At 53.7% G+C, this 26032-nt stretch overlaps 1 protein-coding gene across 1 annotated transcript in view; it reads left to right on the top strand.

The window, feature by feature from the left end:
• Bmp7 (bone morphogenetic protein 7) overlaps positions 1–26032 on the top strand; it is a 73365-nt gene that overhangs the window by 17256 nt on the left and 30077 nt on the right. The window contains exon 2 of the mRNA XM_052184432.1: positions 9324–9516. Within this exon, the coding sequence (XP_052040392.1) occupies positions 9324–9516 (193 nt within the window). The remainder of the gene's footprint in view (positions 1–9323; positions 9517–26032) is intronic.

Genomic DNA, 26032 nt, shown 5'->3' with positions numbered 1-26032 from the left:
TCCTTGCTGTGCTGGCAGAACCAGAAGCATCAGTCTCCAGGGTCCATGAAAACCACACATGAGCCTCAGACCCCAAGCTCTGGAGTGGAGGAGTATGTGTGTGTGTGTACATACATGTATGTGGGTGCATGTGGAGGCCTGTGTGTGTATGTGCACATATATGTGGGCACATGTGGAGGCCTGGGTGTGGGTGTGTTCATGTGCATGAGCACATGTATGTGGATGCATGTAGAGGCCTGTATGTGTGCATGTGTATGAGCACATGTATGTGGATGCATGCGGAGGCCTGTGTGTGAGTGTGCACATGCGTGTGGGTGCATGTGGAGGTCTGTGTGTACACGCATGAATGTGCATGTGTGTGCACAAATGCGCATATGCACATGTATGTAGGGCATGTGGAGGCCGAAGGGTAATGTTGGGTGTGGATCTCTTTCTCTTGTGTTTCTGTAGCAGGCCCTTTACCCACCAAGCAGTTCCCACAGACCATCAGTAGAATTCTGACATCATGGGTCTCCCCATCTTAAAGCCTTCTGTCTTTGAAGATAGCCATCTTGTGTGTCCCGTGTAAGTACCTCCTCCTCTCTGGCATCAGCACTGTACAAGCTGACTCGTTTGGAGCAGGCAGCACCTGGTGCTGCAGAGGGCCGAGCGGATCCATCACGCTGCAGACTCGTGTCTGGGAAGAGTCCACGGGCCACAAGTGGTTATTTAAGTTTAAACTAACTACAACAAAAGCAAAGCCACACTGGCCACATGTGGTCCGTGGCTACTGCCACGGGCGGTGCACATGGAGAGAGGCTTGCCCCGAGGCACATGGAGGTCAGGTTGATGGGATGCTGGCCCGTCTGTGTGACTGACCCAGTGGAAGAGCAAGAGGACTTGGGAGTGATGAAAGGCGTTGGGGTCCCACCCAGCTGGCTGACAGCCCAGAGAGGGACTAAGCCCAGCATCCTTGACCTCCAGAGGTCCCGCTAGCTCAGAGCCTCTCAACACCACACAGCAACATCTGGGAGGCATTGTGAGACACGCCTGCACTCCAGCGCTTGAGAGATGGAGACCAGAGGATCGGAGTTCAAGGTTATCCTTAGCTACATAGCAAGTTCAAAGCTAGTCTAAGCTACAAGAAATTGGGGGCTTGTCTTGGCCCTGGGTTTAATCCTATCTTTGTAATGGATTAACAAATAAAGGAAAAAAAAGGAAAAAATTAAAGCAGACCCTTACCATTTTGCTGGCCTGTCCTTGAACCTGTAGACTCAAGTGACTGCTTTTTTTTTTTTTTTCCTTTCAAGATAGGATTTCTCTATGGAGCCCTGGCTGTTCCGGAACTCTGTAGACTAGGCTGGCCTCGAACTCACAGAGGTCTGCTTGCCTCTGCTTCCCTAGCACTGGGATCAAAGGCGACCTTTCCCAGTAACCAAGGATCCTAGGCATGAGCCACCATTAATCCCCTTTTGCCGTTCTGCACTTCGGAGCTATGCAGTGGACTGTGGGGTGTGGCAGCATTACGACCTCAACCTGCTTAACTCTAATAACCCTGCCCATCTGTACAAGGCCCTCAGACACATCCAAGTGCTGCTCAGAGCACTTGGGAGCAGACGGGACTCAGGAGCAGAAGGGACTCCGGGACAGCGCTGCCCTGAGTGGAAGAGCCTGGTTCAGTGCACTGTCATCACGACCGATGTCGTTTTCCTGTGTTCTTCTGTTAGCTGAGGATGGGACTGGGACTGGACAGCCCTGGGTATCTGGATCCCCATCTGGGGATGTGAATGACAGGCCAAGGCCGACCACCGGCCCTGAGGGTGGGCAGCCCCAGACCAGAGATGGTCTGCTCTCGGCTCTTTTTATTCTGGGTCTTTTTAGGCAAACAGCTGGCCCAGCCCTGGAGAGATAATTAGACCCATCTTTCCCCTTCTCCACCCCAGCCCAAACCCTCAGCTTCATCCAGTCCACAATGATGACATTGTTTGAGCTGTGCTGCGCACATGTGGACACTGAAGTGTTTAATCTTGCAGCAAAGACCTCATTTCTCAGCCCTGCCTCTGTCCTGACAGCTCTGTAGGCCGCAGGCTTAGGACAGAATGGGACCCCCCTCCCCCCACCCAATGCCAAGCAGACCTGTGCTCAACAGGAAGGAGGCTGTGTCTTCTAAGACCCTGTTGGAGAGCTGCTGTGGGGACTTTGGAGGCCTGACGGTCACCACAAGTACTCGGTGGCCTTCCAGAGCTGACGTGGCAGTGAGGTAGATGGGAACCTTTGGGAACTCCAAGGGCTCTGCACACCTGGGTTCCCAGTTCAGGGAGGTGGGAGCTTGGCCCTGGCCTGTGGGCCTCCAGGTCTCTGTGGCTTCATGCTGAGCTCTACTGTTCTCAGCTGTGAGACACACTGGTCTTGGAGCAGGAGTCTTCGAAGGATCAAGGATGGAGCGTGTGGGATAGAGATGGGGTATCCAGACCAGAGACACACACACAGAGAGACAGACAGAGACAGAGAGACAGAGACACACACACACACAGACAGAGAGATAGAGACACACACAGACACAGAGACAGAGACTGATTATATATGTGTTTGGAGCATGTATGTGTGTGTGTATATGTGGGGGGAGTGTTTGTGTGTATGTGTGTATATGTCTGTGTACGGTGTGTGGTGTGTGTATGTATGTGGATTGTGTGTGGCATATGTTTGTATGTATGTTTATGTGTATATAGGGTGTTTGTGTGTGCTGTTTGTATGTGTGTAGTCTTTGTGTGTATATGTTATGTGTATGCATGTGGTGTGTTTGTGTGTGTGTGTGTTTGTGGTGTGTGATATGTTTGTAGGTATAGTCTTTGTGTGTGTGGTGTGTATGTATGTTTATGTGTATGTATGTGGAGTGTGTGTGTGTGTAGGGTGTTTGTGTGTGGTCTCTGTATGTGTGTGGTCTCAGTGAGTGAGTGTGTGTGTGTGTGTGTACTGGAGGTTAACCTAGGGTATCATTTCTCAGAACTTGTCCATCTTAACTTTGAAGACAGTCTCTCACTGTGACCTGAAACTCAGTATTGAGTTAGGCAAGCCCCACAGGCCACCTGTCTCCAACTCCCTAGTGCTGTGGTCACAGGTACATGCCACTGCATCTAGCTTTCCCACATTGGTCCTGGGATGGAAGTCTTTATATCTTCATGCTTTTGCAGCAAGTACTTCACAACCTTTCCTAGCTGGGAAGGGCTCTGAGGCCAGTGACTGCCCACTTCATACCCGTCAACTGCAGTGGCCACTAGCTAACAGAATGGAAGCAGTCTCTGGTGACCTGTGGAGAAACCGGGGCACAGTGCACTGTTGGTGACAGTGGTGCAGTTGCAGGTCCTCATGATAACAAACAGAATTAGCATTAAAATTCAGCCATTCTTCTTCTTGATCTCTATCCAGAAGAATCCAAAACAGGGACTCCAGAAGCCATTTGTATGTCCGTGTGACAGTGATGTTTGTCACAGCAGCCACGACAGAGGCTGCTCACATTCCACAGGAGGATGAATAGACAGGGTATCGTCTAACCTTCCGATGGAATATTATTCAGCTCTGAAAAGGGACATTCGCATGCCCATTATGTCCTTGACGAACCTTGAGGACATTTGCTGAGTAAAATGAGCCAGTCACAGAACGGACTCTGATAGGAGGTCCTCAGAGGAGTGCAGTTCACCATGACAGGAAGTTACACAGTGGTCTCTAGGGCCGAGGAAGTGGAGAATGATGGGGGCATTTAGGAGGAGACAGAGTTTCACCTTTTCCAGGTGAACAGAGTGTGAACTTGTCCCACATGACTGAATGGCTTGTCACAGGTGGTGAGACGGTATTTTGTCACCTGCATCTCCCCATGCAGGTTCCCCATGTGAACGTTAAAGTTGAGCAGCTGTTGAGGGCTAGAGAGATGGCGGAGCAGTTAAGGACACTCACTGCTCTTCCGCAGGATCTGAGTTCAGTTCCCAGCACCCACACCTGCTGGCTCACAACCACCTGTAACCCCAGCTCCAGGTGATCAACACCCTCTTCCTGCCTCCACAGCATGCACAGGTATGCACACGTATGGCATGTGTTCACACGTGTGTGTGCACACACACCTAAAAATAATAAAAATAAATCTTAAAAAAAATATCATCAACTGGAGGGGTTTTGTGTCACTGGGATTGGAGGCCACCTCATCAAAGACACTGACCAGCCGGGCCCTCGAGTTCACCCCTCGGCGTGTGTGAGCCTTGGGGTGACTGGTGTGGTGGGTATGGAGCCTGTTTCCTAGCTACCTGTCCCCCCCGCCCCCCGGGAGCAATGTGGACTTCCTGGCCTCTCCCGTGTTAGCCGGTTCGCACTCTCCTTCAGAGGCCCAGGGTTTGTGGCTCACGTGGTTGGCCTGTACCTCCCAGAGGCTTTTCAAGCTCTATAATCTTCCGGGCTCTCTGTCGCTCTGCTTTCTGTTGGCAGTTTTAAGATGTGAGCTCCCAGCGTCCAGCTCCGGCTCCGACCACCATGCCTGCTTGCTGCACGCTTCCTCCACAGTGTGGTAATGGACTCTAACGCTTTGGGGCCAGAAGCTCGAATAGCCTGTCCTTCTAGCATTGCCTCAGTCCCGAGCGCTGTATCACTACAGAAAAGCAGAGAACACAGTCGCTTTTCCATTCGTTTGTTTGTTCACCTTGATTCCTTGTTTTCCTTTTGTAAGTGACCCTGTCCTCGTGTTAGGATGTAAACAGCCACAGGTAACATCCTGTTGTCTGCACTGATGCGTGTTCTCCTGCCTCATCATTTAGAGGCCCCGTGACTGTAGCAGACATCCTTTGCCATTACTGCTTAAGAGACACCCTCTGTGACCGCCATCCTCTGAGGACGCCCAGGCACGTGGAACACAGGTCACATGATCTAGACCACACTGCTGGTCAGTGGCACAGGCTCGGACCCCAGGCCTCGGAAAGCAGAGGTCAAAAGTGTGGGGTTGCAAGTTCCGCAGTCACCTATTTTGCACTGTGGGCAAGCTAACTGGCCTCCTGGAACTCCAGTTTCCTCTGCAAACCAGGGATTCCCTCCGACCTTACAGGTTGCCCCCACACTCCAGACAACGGCCACAGCTGTTCATCTTGGGGCATCTCAGCACTACAAGACGCGTGCCTTCCGCGTCTCCGGTGCTTCATCCATCCTTGGCTGTGAGAGAGGTCGCACTCTGCTGTCCTTCCTTCTGGCAGTTCATTTGCCAGAGGAACTGTTCTGAAGCTCGAAGGAGGCCCAGGCCTAAAACTTGTGGGGACTGACTGCACTCCAGCTAGGAGCCCCCAGTGCTCTTAGGCAGGGCAGCTCTCCATGCTGAGCATGGAAATATCACTTTCCCTGGGAAACCTGGCTGTTCCAGAGGGGAGAGGAAGGGGTGAGGGGGGGAGGGGAGGGGGAGAGAATAAGAGCAGAGGGGAAAGGGTGGGGAGGGGAAGGGAAGGGGGAGGGAAGTGGAGGGCTCTTCCCAGCCTGTTCTGTAGGAGGAGCAGGGGAGACATTGGAAGGCACAGTGAGGGTGAACTCTGAGTGGTGTGGAGGATGGGGCTGGGAGCACTCTCCTGACCCTCCATAGCACCGTGGGATCCAAAGCAGACGTCTCATGATAGCCTGGTCCCATCTACAGGCAAAGTCACCCAAACTCAACTGTGCAGCTGGGAAGCAAGGAGGGCATGGAGGGGCAGACATGGGGAGACAAGCCCGTTAGGAAGGGGAGGGAGGGGACGGTGCGTTGGGGTGCTTGTGGGGGCTCCGCCAAAACAAGGGATGAGGGTGGCTTGGTCAAACTGAGATTGTGTTAGGAGACAGCCAGACTTGCCTGGGTGGTTTATGAATGATTTGGAGACAGATGTCGTTGGTCTGTGAGGCCTACAACTATAAAGAGAGGACTGGGTGCAGGAGCTGGAGGCTCAGAGGAGACAGCCAGGTGCAAGAGAAAGTCATGAGTATCGATGTGTGTGTGTGTGTGTGTGTGTGTGTGGTTTATATGCAGACCTTTCTCCATGTTGGAGCCAGGAGCTTGTAGGCGGTCTTGTGTAGGCGGGGTCATTTGCATGCCGGAAGCCATCTGCCTGTGGGCTGTAATCTGGTCCTGAGAGGAAGAGCCCTCTCCCTGGAGAGGCCGCAGAGTGGGAAGAAGCCAAGCTTGAGTTATGGGAATGCGTGCAAGGTGGGCAGAAGTGTGCAGGGCATCTCAGCAGTCAGGACCGAGAAGGGATGGGTGGCGGGGAGTCAGGAGAGCCCCTAACGGTTCCTAGGAGGGAGAAAGGAAAGGTGGCGTCCAAAGGCAGGAGACGCAGGTTCAATGCCCCTCCTGGAGGACAGCAGGACTGTGGCTGGCCATTTGTGTCCCAGCTGGTTACAGTTTGGTCTTTTGTGGCCTTGCTTGGGTAGAGATGTCGGGTGTGCACTGGAAGCCCCTTCCTGGGGTGCTGGGCGCATAGGAAAGGCTGCCCACAGAAGTGCTCTCAGGACGCGCGTCTCCCTCCTGGGCCTCAGGTCCTGCGTGGCTATGTGCTTCCCTGTTCCCTTCATAGGGCTGTCGCCCTGTAGGTCACGTTCCATGTGCTACCTTCGGAACCTCCCCGGCACTTGGGGAGAAGGAGTGTTATCTTAGGGCTTCTGTTGCTGTGCTGAAACACCATGCCCAGAATAACTGGGAGAGGACGAGTGTATTTGGCTTACACTTCTGAAGCGCTGTTTGCCATCGAAGGAAGAAGTCAGGACAGGAACTCAGACAGGGCCGGGACCTGAGGCAGGAGCTGATGGAGAGGCCATGGAAGGTGTCCTCATGGCTTGCTCAGCCTGATTCTTACAGAACCCAGGACAACTAGCCCAGGCATGGCCCCACCCACAGTGGGCTGGGCCCTCCCACATCAGTCACTACTCAGTGCCCACGAGGCTTACTTATAGCCTGATCAAACATCTTCATTCATTCATTCATTCATTCATTCATTCGTTTTTTTGTTTTTGGAAGCATTTTTTAAAATTGAGATCCCACCTCTCAAATTATTTTAGCTTCTGTCACATTGACATAAAACTATGCAGTACAAGTCTACACACACTACTACCATCAAAACATATTCTCAGTGTTGGAGCAGAGGCAGAAGCAGGTAGATCTCTGGATCTGAGGACAGCTTGATCTACAAAGTGAGTTCCAGGACAGCCAGGGCTACACAGAAAAATCCTGTCTGAGAAGACCCAAACAAACAAACAAATAAATAAAATAAAGACTCCTGGTTCAGAGGCTCCTCTTCTCAGGAACGGTAGAACAGGGGGTTCAGATGATCGAAACGTGGTGTTCTATGCAGCTATGAACATTCACCGTGAGAGAGAAGCGTTATAAACATGCTAAGGAAGTCAGATGCAGATACTACATGACACTGTCACTCCCGATAGTGTTAGAAGCAGCCAAAAACAGCCCCCAGCTGGAAGATCTGGGCTGGGCAGGACCGGTGTGCTCTGCTGATGAGCCAGAGGAGCTCCCACCAGGAGTACTTGTGTGATGGTCTGCTGAGTTACTTGAGTGGTTTATGAACACAACACATATATGTATACATATGTACACATGTATACACATGTACACAATGTACACATATGTACAAATGTACAATGTGAAGTCTGTTAAACAAGAAGAGATTTCATCCCACTAAGCTGTTCTCAGCACTGTTGTAGACGGATGTGGTGGCGAAGGTCTCCGGTTTGGCAGGTCCTGGATTGAGTCCCAGCTCTGTCACTCCAGGCTGGCTGTTGGACACCTTGGGGTCTCGGGTGCCTGCTTGCCCATTGCTGTGTCATGCTCTCCTTGGGTGGCTTGGGCACGTGGGCTGGTTAATTTTAACTCTCAAAAGACACGGCCTGGAATCACCTGGGAAGGTGAGGAATGGTCTAGATCAGGGCAGCCTGTGAGATTGTCTGTGGAGCACCATCGTGGTGCAGAGAGACCAAGTCCTCTGTGGGCGTTGGCATTCCGTAGGCAGGGAGGCCACGCCCACACATGGATGGAGCAAAGCTGGGAAGCCAGTGGGCAGCAAGGGCGCATTCGTTTTCTCTACTCCTGTCTGTGACCAAGCCCTGGCCTCTGACTTCCCTGCTGTGATAGACTGTGACCTGGAATTGTAAGCCAAGTAAGTGGCTTTGTGTCAGGGTGTCTGTCTTGTCAGCAACAGAAATGAGGCTAGGCAGGGTGGGAGGGAGAAGCAGATGAATGGCAGGGGCCATCCCACGCTCCCTGCCTTGCCTCCTTAGGCCGGGGTCGCCTCCCCAGGCTCCGGACACGCAGGAGCCTGCCCTGCCCTCCTCAGCAGCTGCTGCAAAGGAACCTTTCCTTCCCTGTTCTGTCTAAAAGTCCGAGGGCCTGGTGGCATCTCTGACCCCTCTCACCCATGTGTAAGCTGGCCTTTCCCATGTGCTGATGTAACAGGAATGTGCTCCTTGTGGGACACAGAGTGGGCAGGAGGACAGTGGACACCAGGAGACACATGATGGCTTCCTGGAGAGTTCTCTCTGACCAGCTCTTTTAGTCCCTTTTAGTTCGGGGTGGGGTCCGAGCCACGTGGTGTGGTAGCTCATGGAGTGCTTCTCTTCCCACTCGTGTGGTCGATGCCTCTGTGCCAGCAGAGTCTCTCTCTCTGTCCGTCTGTCTGTCTAGCTGTCGCTCTCTCTCTCTCTCTCTCTCTCTCTCTCTCTCTCTCTCTCTGGCATCATTTACACCACAGGGATTGTTGGCAAGCCCTTCTGAGAGCCATTAATATTCTGAGAGCCCTTGACCAGACATCTTTAATTTTAAAAAGCATATTCAGTCATTCCATGCAGGCAGGGCTGAGACCACTGCCCCACACTGTCCCAGGACAGGCCTAGCAAGGGGCGTGTTCACCAGTGACAGTTATCTAGCCGTGACATTATCGGTCTCTTATGTGAATTTGGTCTCTTGCCCGTCACAGTCCATAACAGTTCCCATTTTCCATGTGGTGGAACTGAGTATCGAGTGGGATGATCACGAGTCTTTCTACTGCCACAGCTACTTTAGTGGCTGAGGCTGGGTTTGAACCCAGTTCTGAGCTGCTTGGACTCCAGTCTAGTGTGGCAGTTGCTATGGCTGTGCTTTGTCTTCCCCAGCAGGCTGGATACAGAGCCACGCCCTTTCGTTCAAAATGGCTCTGGGTCTGAGCCTGTGACCATTAAATCCACGGAGCGCCTACGCGGGATGGGAGGTCATCACATAGCCAGTGGCCACCCAGTCCAGGTCAACGGCACAGGCAGAAAGGAACCAGACACTAAATTGTTCGGTGCTCGTATGTTTTCTTCCTCTCCAGTGGAACACGACAAAGAATTCTTCCACCCTCGATACCACCATCGGGAGTTCCGGTTCGACCTTTCCAAGATCCCCGAGGGAGAAGCGGTGACCGCGGCTGAATTCAGGATCTATAAGGACTACATCCGGGAGCGATTTGACAACGAGACCTTCCAGATCACAGTCTATCAGGTGCTCCAGGAGCACTCAGGCAGGTCAGTTCTGCGCCTGTGTGGGAGTGGGGTGCTCAACTTCCTGTAACTGCAGAAGGAGTGATGACAGACTGAGGGTGGGGGCAGGACACCCTGTGGCTTCCGCTGTCAGATGACTGTCTGAAAGGTGTGTGATGTCTGATTGTCCCTTCAAACCATGACCCCATGCAAACCTGGGCAGGGATATTGGGAGTCTGGGAATTCTGGGAACCTTGGGGGTGTGCATCGCTGGACAGGACCACACGAACGGTCTAGGTACGGTGCTGTGTTCAGGGAGGAGGCGGCAGGAGAGCTGGTGTTGGTGGTCCTTCCATTCACTGATCCAAGCCCTGGATGATGTCAGACAGCCAATGAGTGTAGCCATTTTTAATCAAATCTAAGGGCAAAAAAGAAAAAACAAACAAACAAAGAGCAAACAGCCGGAGACTCCTGGCTGATCAAAAATTGCTATGTCAGGAACCAAAGTTTTTTTGAAAGACTTCTTTCTGGAGACCCTCTCACTGCGCAGCCTCGAGAAAGGTAAGCTTAGAGACGGTGGCAGTGAGCCCCCTCAAATACATTCCAAAGTTCCGAGTTGGAGTCACCAGGGTCGCCTTTCTTTGTGGCTGGGCTTTTTGTATTTCCAGGCTGTGGGATGTGTATTGTCCCCACAGATGCCGTGCCACGGAGTTAGTGGGGAATCTTCAGCTAGGATGAGAACAGGGACAAGGGAAACCTGGTCCTGGCATTGCTGTTTGGCAGCTCATCTGGATGGCGAAGGAAACGGAATTCCTGGGGTGTTTCTAGTGTCTTGCACCCAGGCCACACTTCATATATGTGCCAGGACTCTGAAGTAACAATCTGGAAAATGGGCAGAATTTAAGTGTCCTAAAATCACCATAGAAGGCCAACCAGACAGACAGACAGAAGAGAGACAGAGACAGAGACAGACAGACAGACACAGGACTTGGCTAGGTTTGGGAACTAGAGACCAGGCTTGTGGAAAGGCTTTCTGATAATGATTAAATTTTGAGCTGAGTCTGCTGGTACCTAGCTACCCAGGGGGATGATGATCTTTCAGTGATGCCCTGTCTCACACGGAAAAAGTAAAATAACAGGTCGGGGGCCACAGCTCGGTTGTATAGGGCCTACCTAGGATGCACAAGACCCTGGGTTTAGTCCTCAATGAAGCAAGAAAGGAAAAATATAGTTTTAGATAAAGACACACAAGAAATGGCACTGAAGAGAGAAGCAGAGACTCCTGTGGAGTTTAGGCTCCCTTGGCCGATGCGCTGAGTCCTTGGTGCCCTCCCTAGGTGGCCTCGTCCTCTCCCTGATTCTCTTTCTCTGGAGCAGAGGTCACTGCTCACTCTCTCCTGCTTCGGTCTGACACCTCCCATTCTGGTTCTTTCATATCCACACAGTCCCGTGGAACGTGTGGTATCCACGCAGTCCTGTGTCCTGTTGTGTGTCTCCTCTGTTTGTTGCCCACAAGCATGTGACCTCCATTCTGCTGCTGTGGATGGCACTGTGGGGGTGGGTGGCCTCACTCCTGAGCATGTCTGCCTGGCATTCTAGAACTGTGGTATATTACACGTGTATGCACATGCGCACCCACGTACCCACACATGACTTTCACAGAGGTCAATGGGGTTTCCCCACCAACCTGGAAGGAGAAGGCTGGTCCCCACTCGGCAAGACAGCCTACCAAACCTTTTGAGCACTCCGGTGGGTGACAGATGACATCATGGTGTGGCTTAATTCATGCTTACAACCACACCCCCACCCCACCCCACCCCCCACCCCTCGCTGCCCTGCACCAAGCGCAACCCTGCAGGGCTTTCTTGCTAGAGAGGCCTGCAGGGAACTCTAGGGCAGGCACAGCACAGGAAGGAGCTGGATGGCTGGGGGCAGGAAGGCAGCCACATCTTCAACTCTCAATCTTCCTGGGCACTCAGAGGTCCTCAGGCCCAGCGCCATGAAGAGGGCGTGGGTTCTCTTCTGGAGTTCCGGCACCTGCTGTGCACTGGGGAGTATTTTTTTTAAAAGATGTATTTATTTATTATGTATACAGTGTTCTGCCTGCGTGTATGCCTGCAGGCCAGACGAGGTCACCAGATCTTGTTATATATGGTTGTGAGCCATCATGTGGTTGCTGGGAATTGAACTCGGGACCTCTGGAAGAGCAGACAGTGCTCTAACCGCTGAGCACTCTCTCCAGCCCACTGGGGAACATTTTTACCCCAGGATTCTTGTTTGCCTGCAGTGCCTGGAATTGAGTCTGGTCCTCACGTCAGCTGGGCGAACAAGTGCTCCGACCCCAGGCCGTCAAGAGGCTTAGCCAGACCGTGGGTTTTTTATCTTTCTGTAAGGCTGATGGCTTAGGTAAGGCACACACCCAGAGGTTGTTTGCCCGCACGTGGGGCATCCACTTGTTCCTGGTTGGCCTCTTAGTTGGCCTCCAAACCTGCCTCTCAGAATGCCTCCCTGGTACATAGTGGCGTCCAGCGAGTCCTGCCCAGCCCGCCTCAGGCGGTTGGCTGGTCGTATACACCCTCTTCTCCCATCTCTCTCTGTATAGGAACATGTGTCCTCCTGGTTGTCGAGGATCACCCGGTCTGGGGGTCACCTGACGCTGAGCCTCTCTTACCTGTGTACATTGCACTTCCTGATACCACAGCCTTGCGTGCTGTTCTTCCTGTGCAGCGGGTGTCTATCCCGTGCCTGTGAGCCCCCGCCGTGCCCTGATACCACAGCCTTGCGTGCTGTTCTGTGTGGAGGGTTAGGTGGCACTCACGGAAGTTGAGGCCATGACATGGGCGAAACAATAGACTCCATGATTCATTTATCAGCTTTTTAAAAGTGTGCGCACATGCCAGGTGCTGTTCTCCGAGGTCTGGGAATAAATGGGGGAGGGGCTTCAAGAACATGGACACCGTGGGAAGCTTTGCTTGTGGTGCATCGGAGTTTCCCAGGATGCGGCCATGAGGAAGTCCCACAAAGCTGCCCTGGAGGCTGTAACTTCAGAATTAGTGGTGCCTGTCTCCTCTGAAACCTGTGTGTGTGTGTGTGTGTGTGTGCTCTGTGTGTGCCGTATGTGTCTGTATGACTGCCACATAAGGAACATGCCGTGTGTGTGTGTGTGTGTGTGTGCCATGAATGTCTGTATGACTGCCACATGAGGAACATGCTGTATGTGTGTGTGTGCCGTGTGTGTCTGTGTGACTGCTGCATGAGGAACATGCTGTGTGTGTAAGAGAGTGTGTGTGTGTGTGTGTGTGCCGTGTGTGTCTGTATGACTGCTGCATGAGGAACATGCTGTGTGTGTAAGAGTGTGTGTAAGAGTGTGTGTGTGTGTCCGTGTGTGTCTGTATGACTGCTGCATGAGGAACATGCTGTGTGTGTAAGAGTGTGTGTGTGTGTGTGTGTCTGAATGTGCTCTTCTTGAAGGTTCCTGACATAGCTTTCAGCTGTGGTGCTTTCAGGCTCAGTCTCCTCTGAGCATGACCCCGACTGTTTCCATCTGGGCTCCCCTGTGTCTCCTGTGGCATGAGGGGTTCACCTCAGTCCACTGTGAGTACCTTTAACTCATCTGTGCTGAGACATTAGTTCTTCCTTTTCTTTTCTTTTTTTAAAAAGGATTTATTTATTTATTTTTATGTATGTGAGCACACTGTCGCTGTCTTCACACACACCAGAAGAGGACATAGGATCCCATGACAGATGGTTGTGAGCCACCATGTGGTTGCGGGGAATTGAACTCAGGTCCTTTGCAAGAACAGTCAGTGCTCTTAGCAACAGCTGAGCCATCTCCCCAGCCCTGAGACATTAGGTTTTTTTTTTTCTTTCTTTCTTTCTTTTCTTTCTTTTTTTTTTTTTTTTTGAGACAGGGTTTCTCCGTTTAGCCCTGGCTGTCCTGGAGCTCACTCTGTAGACCAGGCTGGGCTCAAACTCAGAAATCCGCCTGCCTCTGCCTCCCAAGTGCTGGGATGAGACATTAGTTCTTAATGAGGATAGTTCTGTTGACAGGTCTGGGAGTTAGGACTGGAATCCACTTTTTGGTACAGTTGTACTCATAACAGGGAGATGTGAATTCGGGAGCAAGGGAAGAGCAAAATGAAGGCTTGGACGGTGGCCTGACAGGCCTCTGTACCGTGGCCACCAATGTCCTTAGGGTGTTTGAGTGACAGAAGCTCTCGATAGAGGACATAGCAAGGGTCCTGTGGTCGCTGCTGGAATGGGACGGGCCTTGCAGAAAAGAGAAGGCTTTGTGCTTCTTCCCCTCTAGGCTCCTGGGATGGGTCACGTGATGGGCCCTGCCATTTCTGGGCGACAAGGAGGTATGGATTCTAGTCAACGGAGGGACCTGTGGTCTAGAAAGTCTTCAGCTCCCTGCCGTGCTGCTGTCATGGGTGGCTTATTGCTGAGGGCCTGCCTCAGGGTGGGGGTGGGGCTCCTTGCTGAGCCGAGGAGGGGACACAGAGCAACTGGAAGGGTATGGCCTTGAGGGAGAAGAGTTGATTGACAGCAGGAAGGTGGGACTAGCGGGGCTAGGAGGTGTTCTTCCCTAGCCCCACAGGGAAGCAGAAGCGATGAGACTCTTGCCCAGCCATTAAAGGGCTGGAGCTGGAGCACGCTTTCCTTAGTTAAGTGTGCTTTCTTAGTTGCTTTTGAACCTGGGCGCTTTTCCAGAGGCATGGCAGTGGGCCAGCTTTGAGAACAGAGACTCAAATCCCGCTAAAGTGACCGTGGCCTGGGAGACTCAGTTTCTCCTCTGAGAAGGAATGAGCATGGTGTCTCCCTCCCAGGGTTATGAAGAAGGTTTTTTTAGAGAATGTTTCCCACAGTAAATACCCACTAACTGCTCTCAGTGACGGTCTCTCAGTGTAGGAGGGAGAGAGTTCTTAGCTTTAGACTTCCACAGAGCTGTCTTGTCTCTGGGTCTCTGAATACGTGTATAGTTTAAGCGTGAGAATATGCCTGGGGTGGGGGTGGGGCGGGAATGGAGAGATGGCTCAGCGGTGAAGAGCACTGACTGCTCTTCCAAAGGTCCTGAGTTCAAATCCCAGCAGCCACATGGTGGCTCACACCCATCCATAGCGACAGACATCTGACTCCCGCTTCTGGAGTGTCTGAAGATAGCCTCAGTGTGCTCATATACATAAAACAGATAAGTAAATCCTAAAAAAAGAAAGAAAAGAAGACAAACAATTAAAAAAGAAAAGAATATGCCTGGGGACACAGGCCTGAGCCTGGTAGGGACACATGGTTCCTTCGTGTGTCCCCAGCTGTGCGTCTTCCATTACAAGCCTCCCGCTTGCCCTGTCCTTTAAGAAGTCCAGTGCCTGCCCCTCCCCCACCCCACCCCCAGTTCTTCCGCACACACCCCATCTGTGCTTAGAGAATGTAGCTCTGCTGCCCGGAGCCACCCAGCTGCTCAGGGCCTGGACATCTGGCCTCCTGGCAGGCTCCAGGGACCCTCCAGGGGTGCTGCTGGGATTAGCCAACTGTGGGCTGGCCTCAGCATCCCTCCTCTGTGGGAGTCACTTTCCACCAAGTCCTCTTGATCTCTTGGAGTTGGAGGCCTTCCACGGTCTGTCCCTGCCTCAAGCCAAGCCCCAGATAGCTGGAAAGGCGGGAGAGGTATGCCAGAGCCGCCCTTGGCCAGCTGTGGGGGAGCCAGCGCTCAGAGGTGGGCCTGGAGATGGCGGCTTCATTCTGGAGGCTTTGCTGGGGTTGATACGGGAGGATCAGGAGCTTAGCCTTACTTCCTGGACCCAGCCTGAGGCTGGACCAGCTGATGTCCATGCCCCGAGCTTATTTCTGCAGGCTGGGGTGTGTGTGTGTGTGTGTGTGTGTGTGTGTGACACTAGGCACTCCATCCCAACCTGTGCTCTTCCTGGCAGTTACCAGGCTTGCTGGGCACCAGAGGGCTGGGCACCGCAGGGCTGGGCACCGCAGGGCTATGCACTGCAGGGCTGGACACTGGAGGACTGGGCACCGCAGGGCTGGGCACTGCACGGCTGGGCACCGGAGGGCTGTGTGCTGCAGGACTGCACACTGCAGGACTGCACACTAGAAAGCTGTGCTTGCACCAGGAGCTCAGGAGGCCAGGCCCTGTCACCCTCAAGGGTAGGATATTGTCTGCAGCTGGTTGAAAATGTCCCCTGATCCATTCCAGGGTCTTTGGCTTCCAGAAGGGTGACCTCAACCTACATTTCCTTCCTTCCTTCCTTCCTTCCTTCCTTCCTTCCTTCCTTCCTTCCTTCCTTCCTCCTTTCTTCCCTCCCTCCCTCCCTCCTTCCTTCCTTCCTTCCTTCTTCCCTCCCTCCTTCCTTCCTCCCTCCCTCCCTCCTTCCTTCCTTCCTTCTTCCCTCCCTCCCTCCCTCCCTCCTTCCCTCTTTCCTCCTCCCTCCCTCCCTCCCTCCCTCCCTCCCTCCTTCCTTCCTTCCTTCCTTCCTTCCTTCCTTCCTTCCTTCCTTCCTTCCTTCCTTCTTCCCTCCTTCCCTCCCTCCTTCCTTCCTTCCTTCCTTCTTCCCTCCCTCTCTCCCTCCCTCCTTCCCTCCTTCCCTCCTTCCTTCCCTCCCTCCCTCCTTCCCTCCCTCCTTCCCTCTTTCCTTCCTCCTCCCTCCCTCCCTCCCTCCCTCCCTCCCTCCCTCCCTCCTTCCCTCCCTCCCTCCTTCCTTCCTTCCTTCCTTCCTTCCTTCCTTCCTTCCTTCTTCCTTCCTTCCTTCCTTCCTTCCTTCCTTCCTTCCTTCCTTCTTCCCTCCTTCCCTCCCTCCTTCCTTCCCTCCCTCCCTCCCTCCCTCCCTCCCTCCCTCCCTCCCTCCCTCCTTCCTTCCTTCCTTCCTTCCTTCCTTCCTTCCTTCCTTCCTTCCTTCCTTCCTTCCTTCCTTCCAAGACAGGGTTTCTCTGTGTGGCCCTGGCTGTCCTGGAACTTACTCTGTAGACCAAGCTGGCCTCGAGCACAGAAATCTGCCTGCCTCTGCCTCCCAAGTGCTGGGATTAAAGGTGTGTGCCACCACTGCCTGGCTAACCTCAGCCTTTCTGATGCCACAGTTAGGATCAACCTCAGCCCGAGTCACTGTGAGGGAGAGAGGGCTGTTTCTGTCCGTTCTTTCAGAGAGATATTTGCAAGCAGAGGGGGCCAAAGGAGTGACTTACTGGCTCCCTCCTCCTGAACCCAGTCCAGCCCTTCCTGTCTTGTAGGTGGGGACAGCAGCCTCCTCCAGGACATCTGGCTTTTGCCCCTCACTTTCGGGAGGCTCCCATCCAGGGTGCCCCACACCTGCCCACAGCTCTTCCATGCAGCCTGCGGCGTCCACCCTCTGAGGTATCCGCCTTCCCCCTCCCTCCCACAGTGAACAGGCAGAGCATGACCTTTTATCCACACCAGGATAGGACTCAGAACATACATGGGACCACAGGCTTGGCTGTGGAGCTTTGCTGGGGCCGAGGGCAAGAGAAAGGGCATCGGGTCTCCATATCCCACAGTGGTCTCAAGGTGGCCCCTTGGTGGCACTTCACCTCACCCTGACCTCTGTGGGGACGCTCAGGTAGACTTCACACTGGTTGCAGGCTCAGGATTTGGTGACCACACTACGGGAAGGCTTTCATGTAACCACATTCAGGCACAGTACAGAGCACCCGGGCTGGGACACCTCCCATTTTTGGATTTTCTGTTTGCAGGAACGCAGTGAGTATTCCATCTCCAAAATAGGCCTATTCAGTGTCTGTGGAAGGCCTATCCCCCCCTCCACAGACGGGGTGACTCAGCCGAGGTCACATGGTCAGGAAGTGGCAGAGGGAGGACTTGAACCCGGGTCTCTGAGGCTCGTCTACCCTGCTCCACTTGCATTCTGAGCCACAGTGAGATTCTCTACTTTGGCATCAAACAGGACCCCCCAGGCACCTCTCCTTGAGGCCCCATTCTCTGGGTAGCACTGCAGACCCCCGTTCTAAGCCTTGGACAGTGGACGTATAGTCCTCGCTGCTGCTTGGTTCCTCCCAGGGCCCCCTCACTAATTTGCAAGGATCGCTCTGGACAAAGCTCGAATTCGATGCCACCCAGCAGGGAGGAAGGCTAGCCGCTGTGTCCAATCTAGTTAGTTCTGGAAAGGCAGTCAGCCGGTCCCGTTCTGTGTCCCGGAGCCAAGTGCCCACTGGCTTCCTTTCCTGTGGTGTGAGGGCAGCTGGTGGGCTATGGCGGCTGCTTTGATCGCGCGCCTTTCCCTTCCTTCCATCGTACACCCACAGCTCGGCTTCTTGGGCACTCACTGGGTGGCGGCAGTTGGGTGTCAGTGGTGACAGGGCAGATCTGTGGGGAGCTTGTGGTAGAGTCCTGTCAGTGTTCAGCAGAGCGCTTGGCAGGGGGCTCTCATTTTCTCAGGACGCGTCCAGCACTGAATCCCACGGAGTCAGTCTGAGTAGGGGTTCCCAGTCAGGCCCAGCATTGTTGGAGACCTGTGTACAGGGAGGGCTGCTCTTGGTTGCAAGTTCGAGATACAGTCCTCTGCCTCCTCCCCCAGAGATCTACCCCTGGGCCAGAAGTGGTAGCTGTCCCCCTGAGCAGAGGCAGTCATAGAATCTGCCTGTGTGGCTACAAGCCCCGTAGAAACTTCTTCCCCTACATTGTAGAGAATGGAGGCATGTGACACAAGTTGAAATCTAATGAGGGCACTATGTCCATTCTCACACAACTTTGTGAACTGGGTGGTAGGTGAGCCAGATTTCTACCAGGGAAACTGAGGTAGAGAGGACAAATGAACGACCTTCCTGGTTTGTCTGAGCAATGTTGTGCCCTGTCTGTCACCTACAGCCACCTCTGGATGCAAGAGTGTATGGAGTTGGCAGCCTGTTGGCCTGGCAGACCCTCAGAGAATAGGGAATTCTGTGGGAATAATCTGGCCTCTCGCTCGCTGTAGGGCAGGGGACTCTTGGGTGGGTCACAGGGACATGCCCACAGGTACCACTACATGCACTAGTGCCAGGGCATCTGTTTGTGGACTGGTTGGTCCACGTAGCACACTTGCCAACTGCCTTAATTTCAATCCTACCTCAGCATCTGAGCTCAATTTCTAAAAAGCGAAAATTGCCTACAATTACACTGTACTCCATTCTCCAAGAGCTTCGCTGCCGTGATTGTAATTCTATTCCGCAGAGCCGGGGGCCGCCCTGGTGTCCAGGGGTTGGTGGGCTCTTATTGACAGGGTGGATGGCAGCAGGTGCTGGGGCCCTGGGGTCTTGATGCCGCACTGCATCTGGGGACAGTGGGCTGTAGGACCTGGTCTCTCTGGATAACTTGATCAGATACCTTAATTTCAGAAGCACTCCGTTCTTGGATTGGGACTTCTGCTTGCCTATAGGAACCTATTTTTCCAAATGTATTAACATATGTGTTTCATATCAGGGTCTGTAATTGCTTTAGCTTTCTTGGCAGGAAACAACGGGAATTAATATTTTTCAATTTGTTTGCAAACGGTCATCTGTGGCCTCTATAACCAATGCCTTCTCGGATGCTAATGCCGCGAGGACTGGGGAAACAGGTGCTGTTTGCGAGTGGTCGATTGTTTCCACAGAGGCCTCCGCTGTCTTAACCCTGGGTCAGAAGCAGTGAACATCCGAGGCTGCTTCAAACTCTGCTTTCTTCCGTCTTCTTCCTGCTGCCACCCCCGTGGTCCCCATCTTCTTTCCCTTGGCCTGACTGATGGATCCCAGCACTGCTTCCTGCGATCACAGCGCAGCGGTGTGAGGAACGAGAAGCCGCCAGTGCTGACCAAGAGAGGCTGCCAGTGAGGGACCCTGCTGGGCCCTGGTCTCAGGTCACGGTTTCTTCAGGGTCAACTGTGAAATGTGTGTGTGTTCATTTGCACACATGTGCTTGCATGTTCATGAGAGTGCATATGTGCCCATATATACCTGTGCATGTGAGTGTGTGTGTGTGTGTGTGTGTGTGTGTGTGTGTGTGTGTGTGTAAACATAAACCAGAGAACATAAACCAGTGTCACCCTCAATTACGGTCCACTTTCATTTCTGAGATAGTGTCTTTCACTGAATCTGCAGTTTGGCTAATTCAGGGGCCCTGGGGTCTGCGAATCCTCAGCGCTGAAATGATAAGTGCAGTTCCTTGCCTGGCTTGCCCTGAAAGTTTAAGAAGCCATCTTCCCAGCCCTGAGATGAGGGTTTGTGAAAGGTTTCTGGGATACACTCTGCCAGGAGCCATTCTCACAGGGATGACTGTCCTGCAGGTCAGGACAACACTCATAAGAATGTAGGGGTTGGGAGGGGAAGGGAAGGGAGGGTGGGGCTAGGCAGGGTCCCTGGAGAATATCTGTGTCCCCTCCCTGCTGGCCGTGTCAATTCATAGACAAAGTTGCATCCCCTTTATTGTGATCATAAAAAGAGATAGATGTAAGAATATGTTCTATGGGGGGTGTTGAGGTGGGGGGGAGGGGGTGCCTCAGCAGGCCCATGCCAAGGCATCCCCTTTGGTAACTGTGAGGGTGGAGTCCAGACAGAGTACCAACACCCTTCCTGTAGTATTTATGCCTCCATGGGACATCTTTTCAAGCAGGCTTCCTGGTTTTGGTGCTGTGGGCACCTTTGACCCTTTTCTGGGGTGGGTGGTGGTCAGCGGCCTCTGCAGACTCTGGCACACTCTGTAGCACCTAGATGTAGAAACAGAATAGCCAGTGGACTTGTCTGTAGGGGCAGAGTGGCCCTGGTGGGGCAGGGATTCCAGTTCACAAAGAGCTAACAGTGAGGCCTCACCCCCCAGCCCCGGGGCCTTGGTGCCCGGGTGGGAAGCTCTCGAGGAGTGAGCCTTTGGGAAAGCCTCTGTGGAGGTACCAGAGCAGTGCCTTGACTCCTTCACTTCGTTCCGACCTCCCCTCAGCCTGCTCATGCCTCCCTGTGTCTGCCTTACCTCTAGGCTCCCACTGTTCACAGCGCCTGCATCTGCCTGCTCCCAGAATCCCACCCGTTAGAGGACACCCCGGACCCTCTGTTCTAACCCGGGAGCCTCGCTCACGGGGTGTTCAGGGTCTGGCCTGGCTCTCAACACCTCGCAAGTACCTAAGTATGAACCATTTCCTTAGCTGCTCCTTTTCTTTGTCCCCGGCCCTCTGCCCTGCTTCCGGAAGTCTCCACTTGCCTTAAGCCTGGCCCCAAGCACACTGTCACAAGTAACACAACAGCACGGGTTTACGTTTGTCTACGGTCGAGTTCATTGATAATATTCAAAAGCTGCATCAGTTTCCTTGGTGTGAGGGTACTTAAGCCACTGGCTGGTGCTGTAGACTTGGAGACTGGCACGGAGGTGTGTCTGTCTGCTCACCCTGTCCCCTTGGTGAGACTGGACATAGTGCAAGGACTGAGCCACACTATTTAGCCGGTGACGCATCAAGCATCATCACAGCGAGACAGTGACACCTTGGGAGCCCCTCGCCCCCCAGGAAACAGTGGGGAGCCCTGTGGAGCGTCTGAGTCAGCTTGGTGTCCTCTTGATGGACCTCTTGTCTGCGGCTGGTGGCCCAGAGGCGGATCTTTCCAGACTTGCCCTGGTCACCACATTTCTGAAATGCCACAGGCTAGTAAACAGTGTTCCTGTGGCCTCTGGGCATAGTTCTCTCCTACGGGGTGGGTCCTGGGGATCAGACTCAGGTCACCGTGCTTGGTGGCGAGTACTTTAAGCTGCTGAGGATACTGTGGTCTTTATACCTGGTGATTAGGCTTGGCGGCGAATACAGTTACCCCTAAGCCGTCTCTCTGGCCCAGGTGCCCCTTACTTTGCGAGGTCCAGGTGAGGCAGGTGTATCGTTTGTTGGCTTTCTATCCCCGATATACTAATGGCTTATTAACTCTGGTAGGGTTTTGTGCGTGCCCATGTGCATGCATGTTTGTATATAGTTGTACATGTGTGTAGTTGGCATGTTCAAGCCATAACCACAGATACCATCCACCTTGTTTTTTGTTTTTTAAAGATTTATTTATTTATTATATGTGAGTACACTGTAGCTGTCTTCAGACACACCAGAAGAGAGCATCGGATCTCATTACAGATGGTTGTGAGCCACCATGTGGTTGCTGGGAATTGAACTCAGGACCTCTGGAAGAGCAGTCAGTGCTCTTAACTGCTGAGCCATCTCTCCAGCCCCTTGGTTTTTTTTTGTATTTTGACATGGAGTTTTTCATTGGCCTGTAGTTCACTGCGTAGGCTAGCCTGGACAGTCGGCAAGCCCCAGGGACCTGACTATCTTTACCTCCTCGGTGCTGATATTACAAGAACACACCTCAGCTTGAGCTCAGATCCTGGGGCTTCTGCAAGGCAGCTTTACCAACCGGTTCATCTCTTTAGCTCTCTGCAGGTGGCTTCGATACACCTATGTGTCCACATGTTCCTGACTTGATTACTTGATAGCTGGTAATATCTCATTTGCATAAATCGGTTATTCACTGGTCTGTGCCCCGTGGCTTGGGTAGTACGGACCACGGGGAGTGTTGATTTACAAAAGTAAGGTTTACTCTCTCAACAGCCTCAGTTTACACTCTGAATAGTGGGAACTTCTGTCTGCTAGGGTAAGGTAAGCCTGAAGGTAAATGGACTGTCCATACTCCAGAGGGCCCCGGGGCTAGGGCACAGCCTGCCTTCCGTGGGCATCACTAACTTCTGTCTGCAGCTCCATGCACTGCCGATCAGGTTCGCTTTCTTGCTACACCATGTCCCCTTCCTCTTTCAGTGTCTGGGTTCTGGAATCTTAAAACAGTCTGTTTGTGGTTCTTTTTTCCCTTAAGGCTGGAAAGGCGACGCGGTGGGGAAACTGTCAGAGTTGGCTGGTTAAGTGTCCGTGAGGAGCGTGAGGTTTCCCTGCCCTATTTCAGACTAGAGCGGAGGCTGCAGGAAATGTGGGCGACCAGCGCAAGTCTGGAAAGATCCCCCTTTGCACCACCAGCAGCAGTCAGGGGTCCATCAGGAGGACACTGAGCTGACTCAGAAGCTCCGTGGGGCTCCCTGCAATTTCTTGGGGGGCCTCCCAAGGTCTCACTGTCTCATCGTGATGATGTTTGATGTGTCACCGGATGAACAATGTGGCTCAGTCCTTGCCCTGTGTCCAAGTGGATCTCACCAAGGGGAGTAAGTGGACAGCTCCCCCCAACCCCTGCTTTCCATGTCTAGAGCACCAGCCAGGGTCCCTGCAGGAGGTGGGAGGAGGTACCCCAAATCTCTCTCTCCTTAGTCGATCACCCTGGGATTTGGGAGTCAGCTTCCAAGGGGCTCAGAATAGGACCAGCGGGCAAAGGTCCCAGGGAATTGGGAATCCAATCTATGTCTGGAGATACTTGTGAAATTCAGAGAGGAAACTTTCACTCTTCCTAATTTTTTAATGTACATATTTATTTTGTGTATTTATGTATTTGTTGGGTGTGTTTGCGTGTATGACCAGAGGACAATCTGAAGAATTCAGTTCCTTCCTACTGTGCGGGTCCTAGGGATCAAACTCAGGTCATCATGCTTGGCTGCAAGCCCCTTAAGCCGCTGAGTGATCCTGAGGCCCCTCAGAGCCTTTAATGTACGGATGTGCAGTATGACATCTTTGAAGGTCAGCATGCGTATTTCACTGCTAGCCCTGTTAGCTAATGAGGCACACTTTGGAGACCCTGATACATTCCAAACCCATCTTCTTGCAGACCGGCTCTTGGAGCCCTGAGCATGAATGGCCGCTTGTTTCCTGCATGACCCTTCTTCTGGTTGCTGTGCAGGATGTCCCGGGCCCTCAATGAATGCCTGGTGGGCTTCCTCGGTGGTGGTGGGGGGCAGCCTGCCAGTCCTAGGATGGATGGGAAGGCCGTGGGTGGCCCCAGATCAGTCTGTGGTAGGAGGTGTTGTGGCTTCATCTGTTTTTCCACCTTTCTCCCAAACGACTTAATTTTGGTCTTCCTGGATGTGTAAGGCCTTGAGAAAGTGGTTTATAAAAAGCGTTGGCCTCTCTGACTTCATCGGCCAGTCTTAGGGACGCCAAGACCATTTAGGTCCTTGCTGGAAAAGCAAGGCATTTCCTAACACTGAGGTAGGCAGCTCCAGGCGCCTGGTGACCCGGCCCTGCAGGGCCAACTTCGCCTCAGGACTTTGATCTGCCTCCTGGGCCTCCCTGCGGCCTGGAGTGTGCCTGCTGGGTTGGCTCCAGGTACACATCGAGAGCCTTCTCTCCTGACTCATGAGGGCTCTGCCCACATGACATCATGCTAGCCTGGGAATGCTTGTTCGATCTGTTTCCCCTTCTCTCTCTCCCTCTCTCCCTCCCTCCCTTCCTGCCCCCACATCATGCCCAGAATGAAGGTGTGGAGTGTGAGGCGGGTGAGGGGGATAAACGGCAAAGATTCTTCCCCTCCCAACATACTCTCTGTTCTCCAGTGCTCCGCACCTGACGTACAGTGGCCAGAAGCCTGCAGGCTGTGACCCCAGTGACAGAGCCACCTGTGTACCCACAGCCACTGCACCCTCTCCTCACTGGTCTCATCTCGTAGGTGGCCCTCTCTGTCGCCTCTATCAGAAACACTTGTGCCAGCCCTCTCGTCTTTACTGGTCTATACTTCTGCTCCATGTCCCCTTGCCCTGCCGGGGTGACCCCTTGCCCTGCTGGGGTGTCCTTTTGAGCCTCTTTCCCCCAGGTCTTGTGCATTTCCTTTGCTCCTTCATCGATCTTTTTTTTGTAGCTGCTTTGTTAGCATTTTGATCCCCCAGTTTGTGTGTCACTGTCCTGGCGTCCAGGCCTCAGACTCCGTTCTGGCTGCCTTTTGTCCCCAGCTCTGGCCTACGTGTGGGAGGGGAGGTGTCCCCTCCCCTGATGCTGATGCTGACCTGGTTGCTGTAACCAGGGACCACACATTGAATGGCTTAAAATACAAATTCTCGGGCTGAGGAGATGGCTCAGCGGATAAAGTCCTCAATGCATGAGCACAAAGGCCTGCATCCGGATGCCCGCTCGCTTGCTCGGCACACACAGGAAAGCCAGGAAGTGCCAGCCGGCCGGGCAAGGAGACACACCTTTGATCCCAGCATTCAGTGGAGAGAGGAGGCGGATCTCTGTGAATTTGAGGCCAGCCTGGGCTACACAGAGAGACTCTGCTTCTTTGTTTTTGTTCATTCTGTTCTATTTTAAAGGCAGGGCCTGGTGGTGTGAATCTATATTTCCACTGTGGAGGGCCCCTGGGGCTCTTGCTGGCTAGCTGGTCTGGTCAACCCTGAACACGAGGCTCATGGGCTGTGCCTGAGGGTCCCTGTAGGTGGTGGGTTGTGCCTGAGGGTCCCTGCAGGTGGTGGGCTGTGTCTGAGGGTCCCTGCAGGTGGTGGGCTGTACCTGAGGGTCCCTGTAGGTGGTGGGCTGTGCCTGAGGGTCCCTGTAGGTGGTGGGCTGTGCCTGAGGGTCCCTGTAGGTGGTGGCTCTGCTGAGGGTCCCTGCAGGTGGTGGGCTGTGTCTGAGGGTCCCTGCAGGTGGTGGGCTGTACCTGAGGGTCCCTGTAGGTGGTGGGCTGTGCCTGAGGGTCCCTGTAGGTGGTGGGCTGTGCCTGAGGGTCCCTGTAGGTGGTGGGCTGTGCCTGAGGGTCCCTGTAGGTGGTGGGCTGTGCCTGAGGGTCCCTGCAGGTGGTGGGCTGTGCCTGAGGGTCCCTGCAGGTGGTGGCTCTGCTGAGGGTCCCTGCAGGTGGTGGGCTGTGCCTGAGGGTCCCTGTAGGTAATGGGCTGTGCCTGAGGGTCCCTGCAGGTGGTGGGCTGTGCCTGAGGGTCCCTGAAGGTGGTGGGCTGTGCCTGAGGGTCCCTGCAGGTGGTGGGCTGTGCCTGAGGGTCCCTGCAGGTGGTGGGCTGTGCCTGAGGGTCCCTGTAGGTGGTGGGCTATGCCTGAGGGTCCCTGAAGGTTGTGGGCTGTGCCTAAGGGTCCCTGAAGGTGGTGGGCTGTGCCTAAGGGTCCCTATAGGTAATGGGCTATGCCTGAGGGTCCCTGCAGGTGGTGGGCTGTGCCTGAGGGTCCCTGCAAGTGGTGGGCTGTGCCTGAGGGTCCCTGTAGGTAATGGGCTATGCCTGAGGGTCCCTGCAGGTGGTGGGCTGTGCCTGAGGGTCCCTGCAGGTGGTGGGCTGTGCCTGAGGGTCCCTGTAGGTAATGGGCTATGCCTGAGGGTCCCTGCAGGTGGTGGGCTGTGCCTGAGGGTCCCTGCAGGTGGTAGGCTGTGCCTGAGGGTCCCTGCAGGTGGTGGGCTGTGCCTGAGGGTCCCTGCAGGTGGTGGGCTGTGCCTGAGGGTCCCTGCAGGTGGTACACTGTGCCTGAGGGTCCCTGGAGAAGCTCCAGCTGAGTCTCAGTCTGTGATATTGCCCCACACCCAATTCTGAAGCTTGAACTCAAGGCCTGGAGTCTGTTAAGTATGTACTCTACTACTGAGCTAAGTCCCCCACCTACGACCCAATCTCTCTCTGTGTCTCTGTCTCTCTCTTGTCTCTCTTATCTCTCTCTGTCTCTCTCTCTCTCTCTGTCTCTCTCTGTCTCTCTGTCTC

The sequence above is a fragment of the Apodemus sylvaticus genome, chromosome 5 (genome assembly GCF_947179515.1).
Source record: "Apodemus sylvaticus chromosome 5, mApoSyl1.1, whole genome shotgun sequence".
NCBI lineage: Eukaryota > Metazoa > Chordata > Mammalia > Rodentia > Muridae > Apodemus > Apodemus sylvaticus.
The sequence above is the reverse complement of the archived record's forward strand: the minus strand, read 5'-3'. Positions and strand labels throughout refer to the sequence as shown.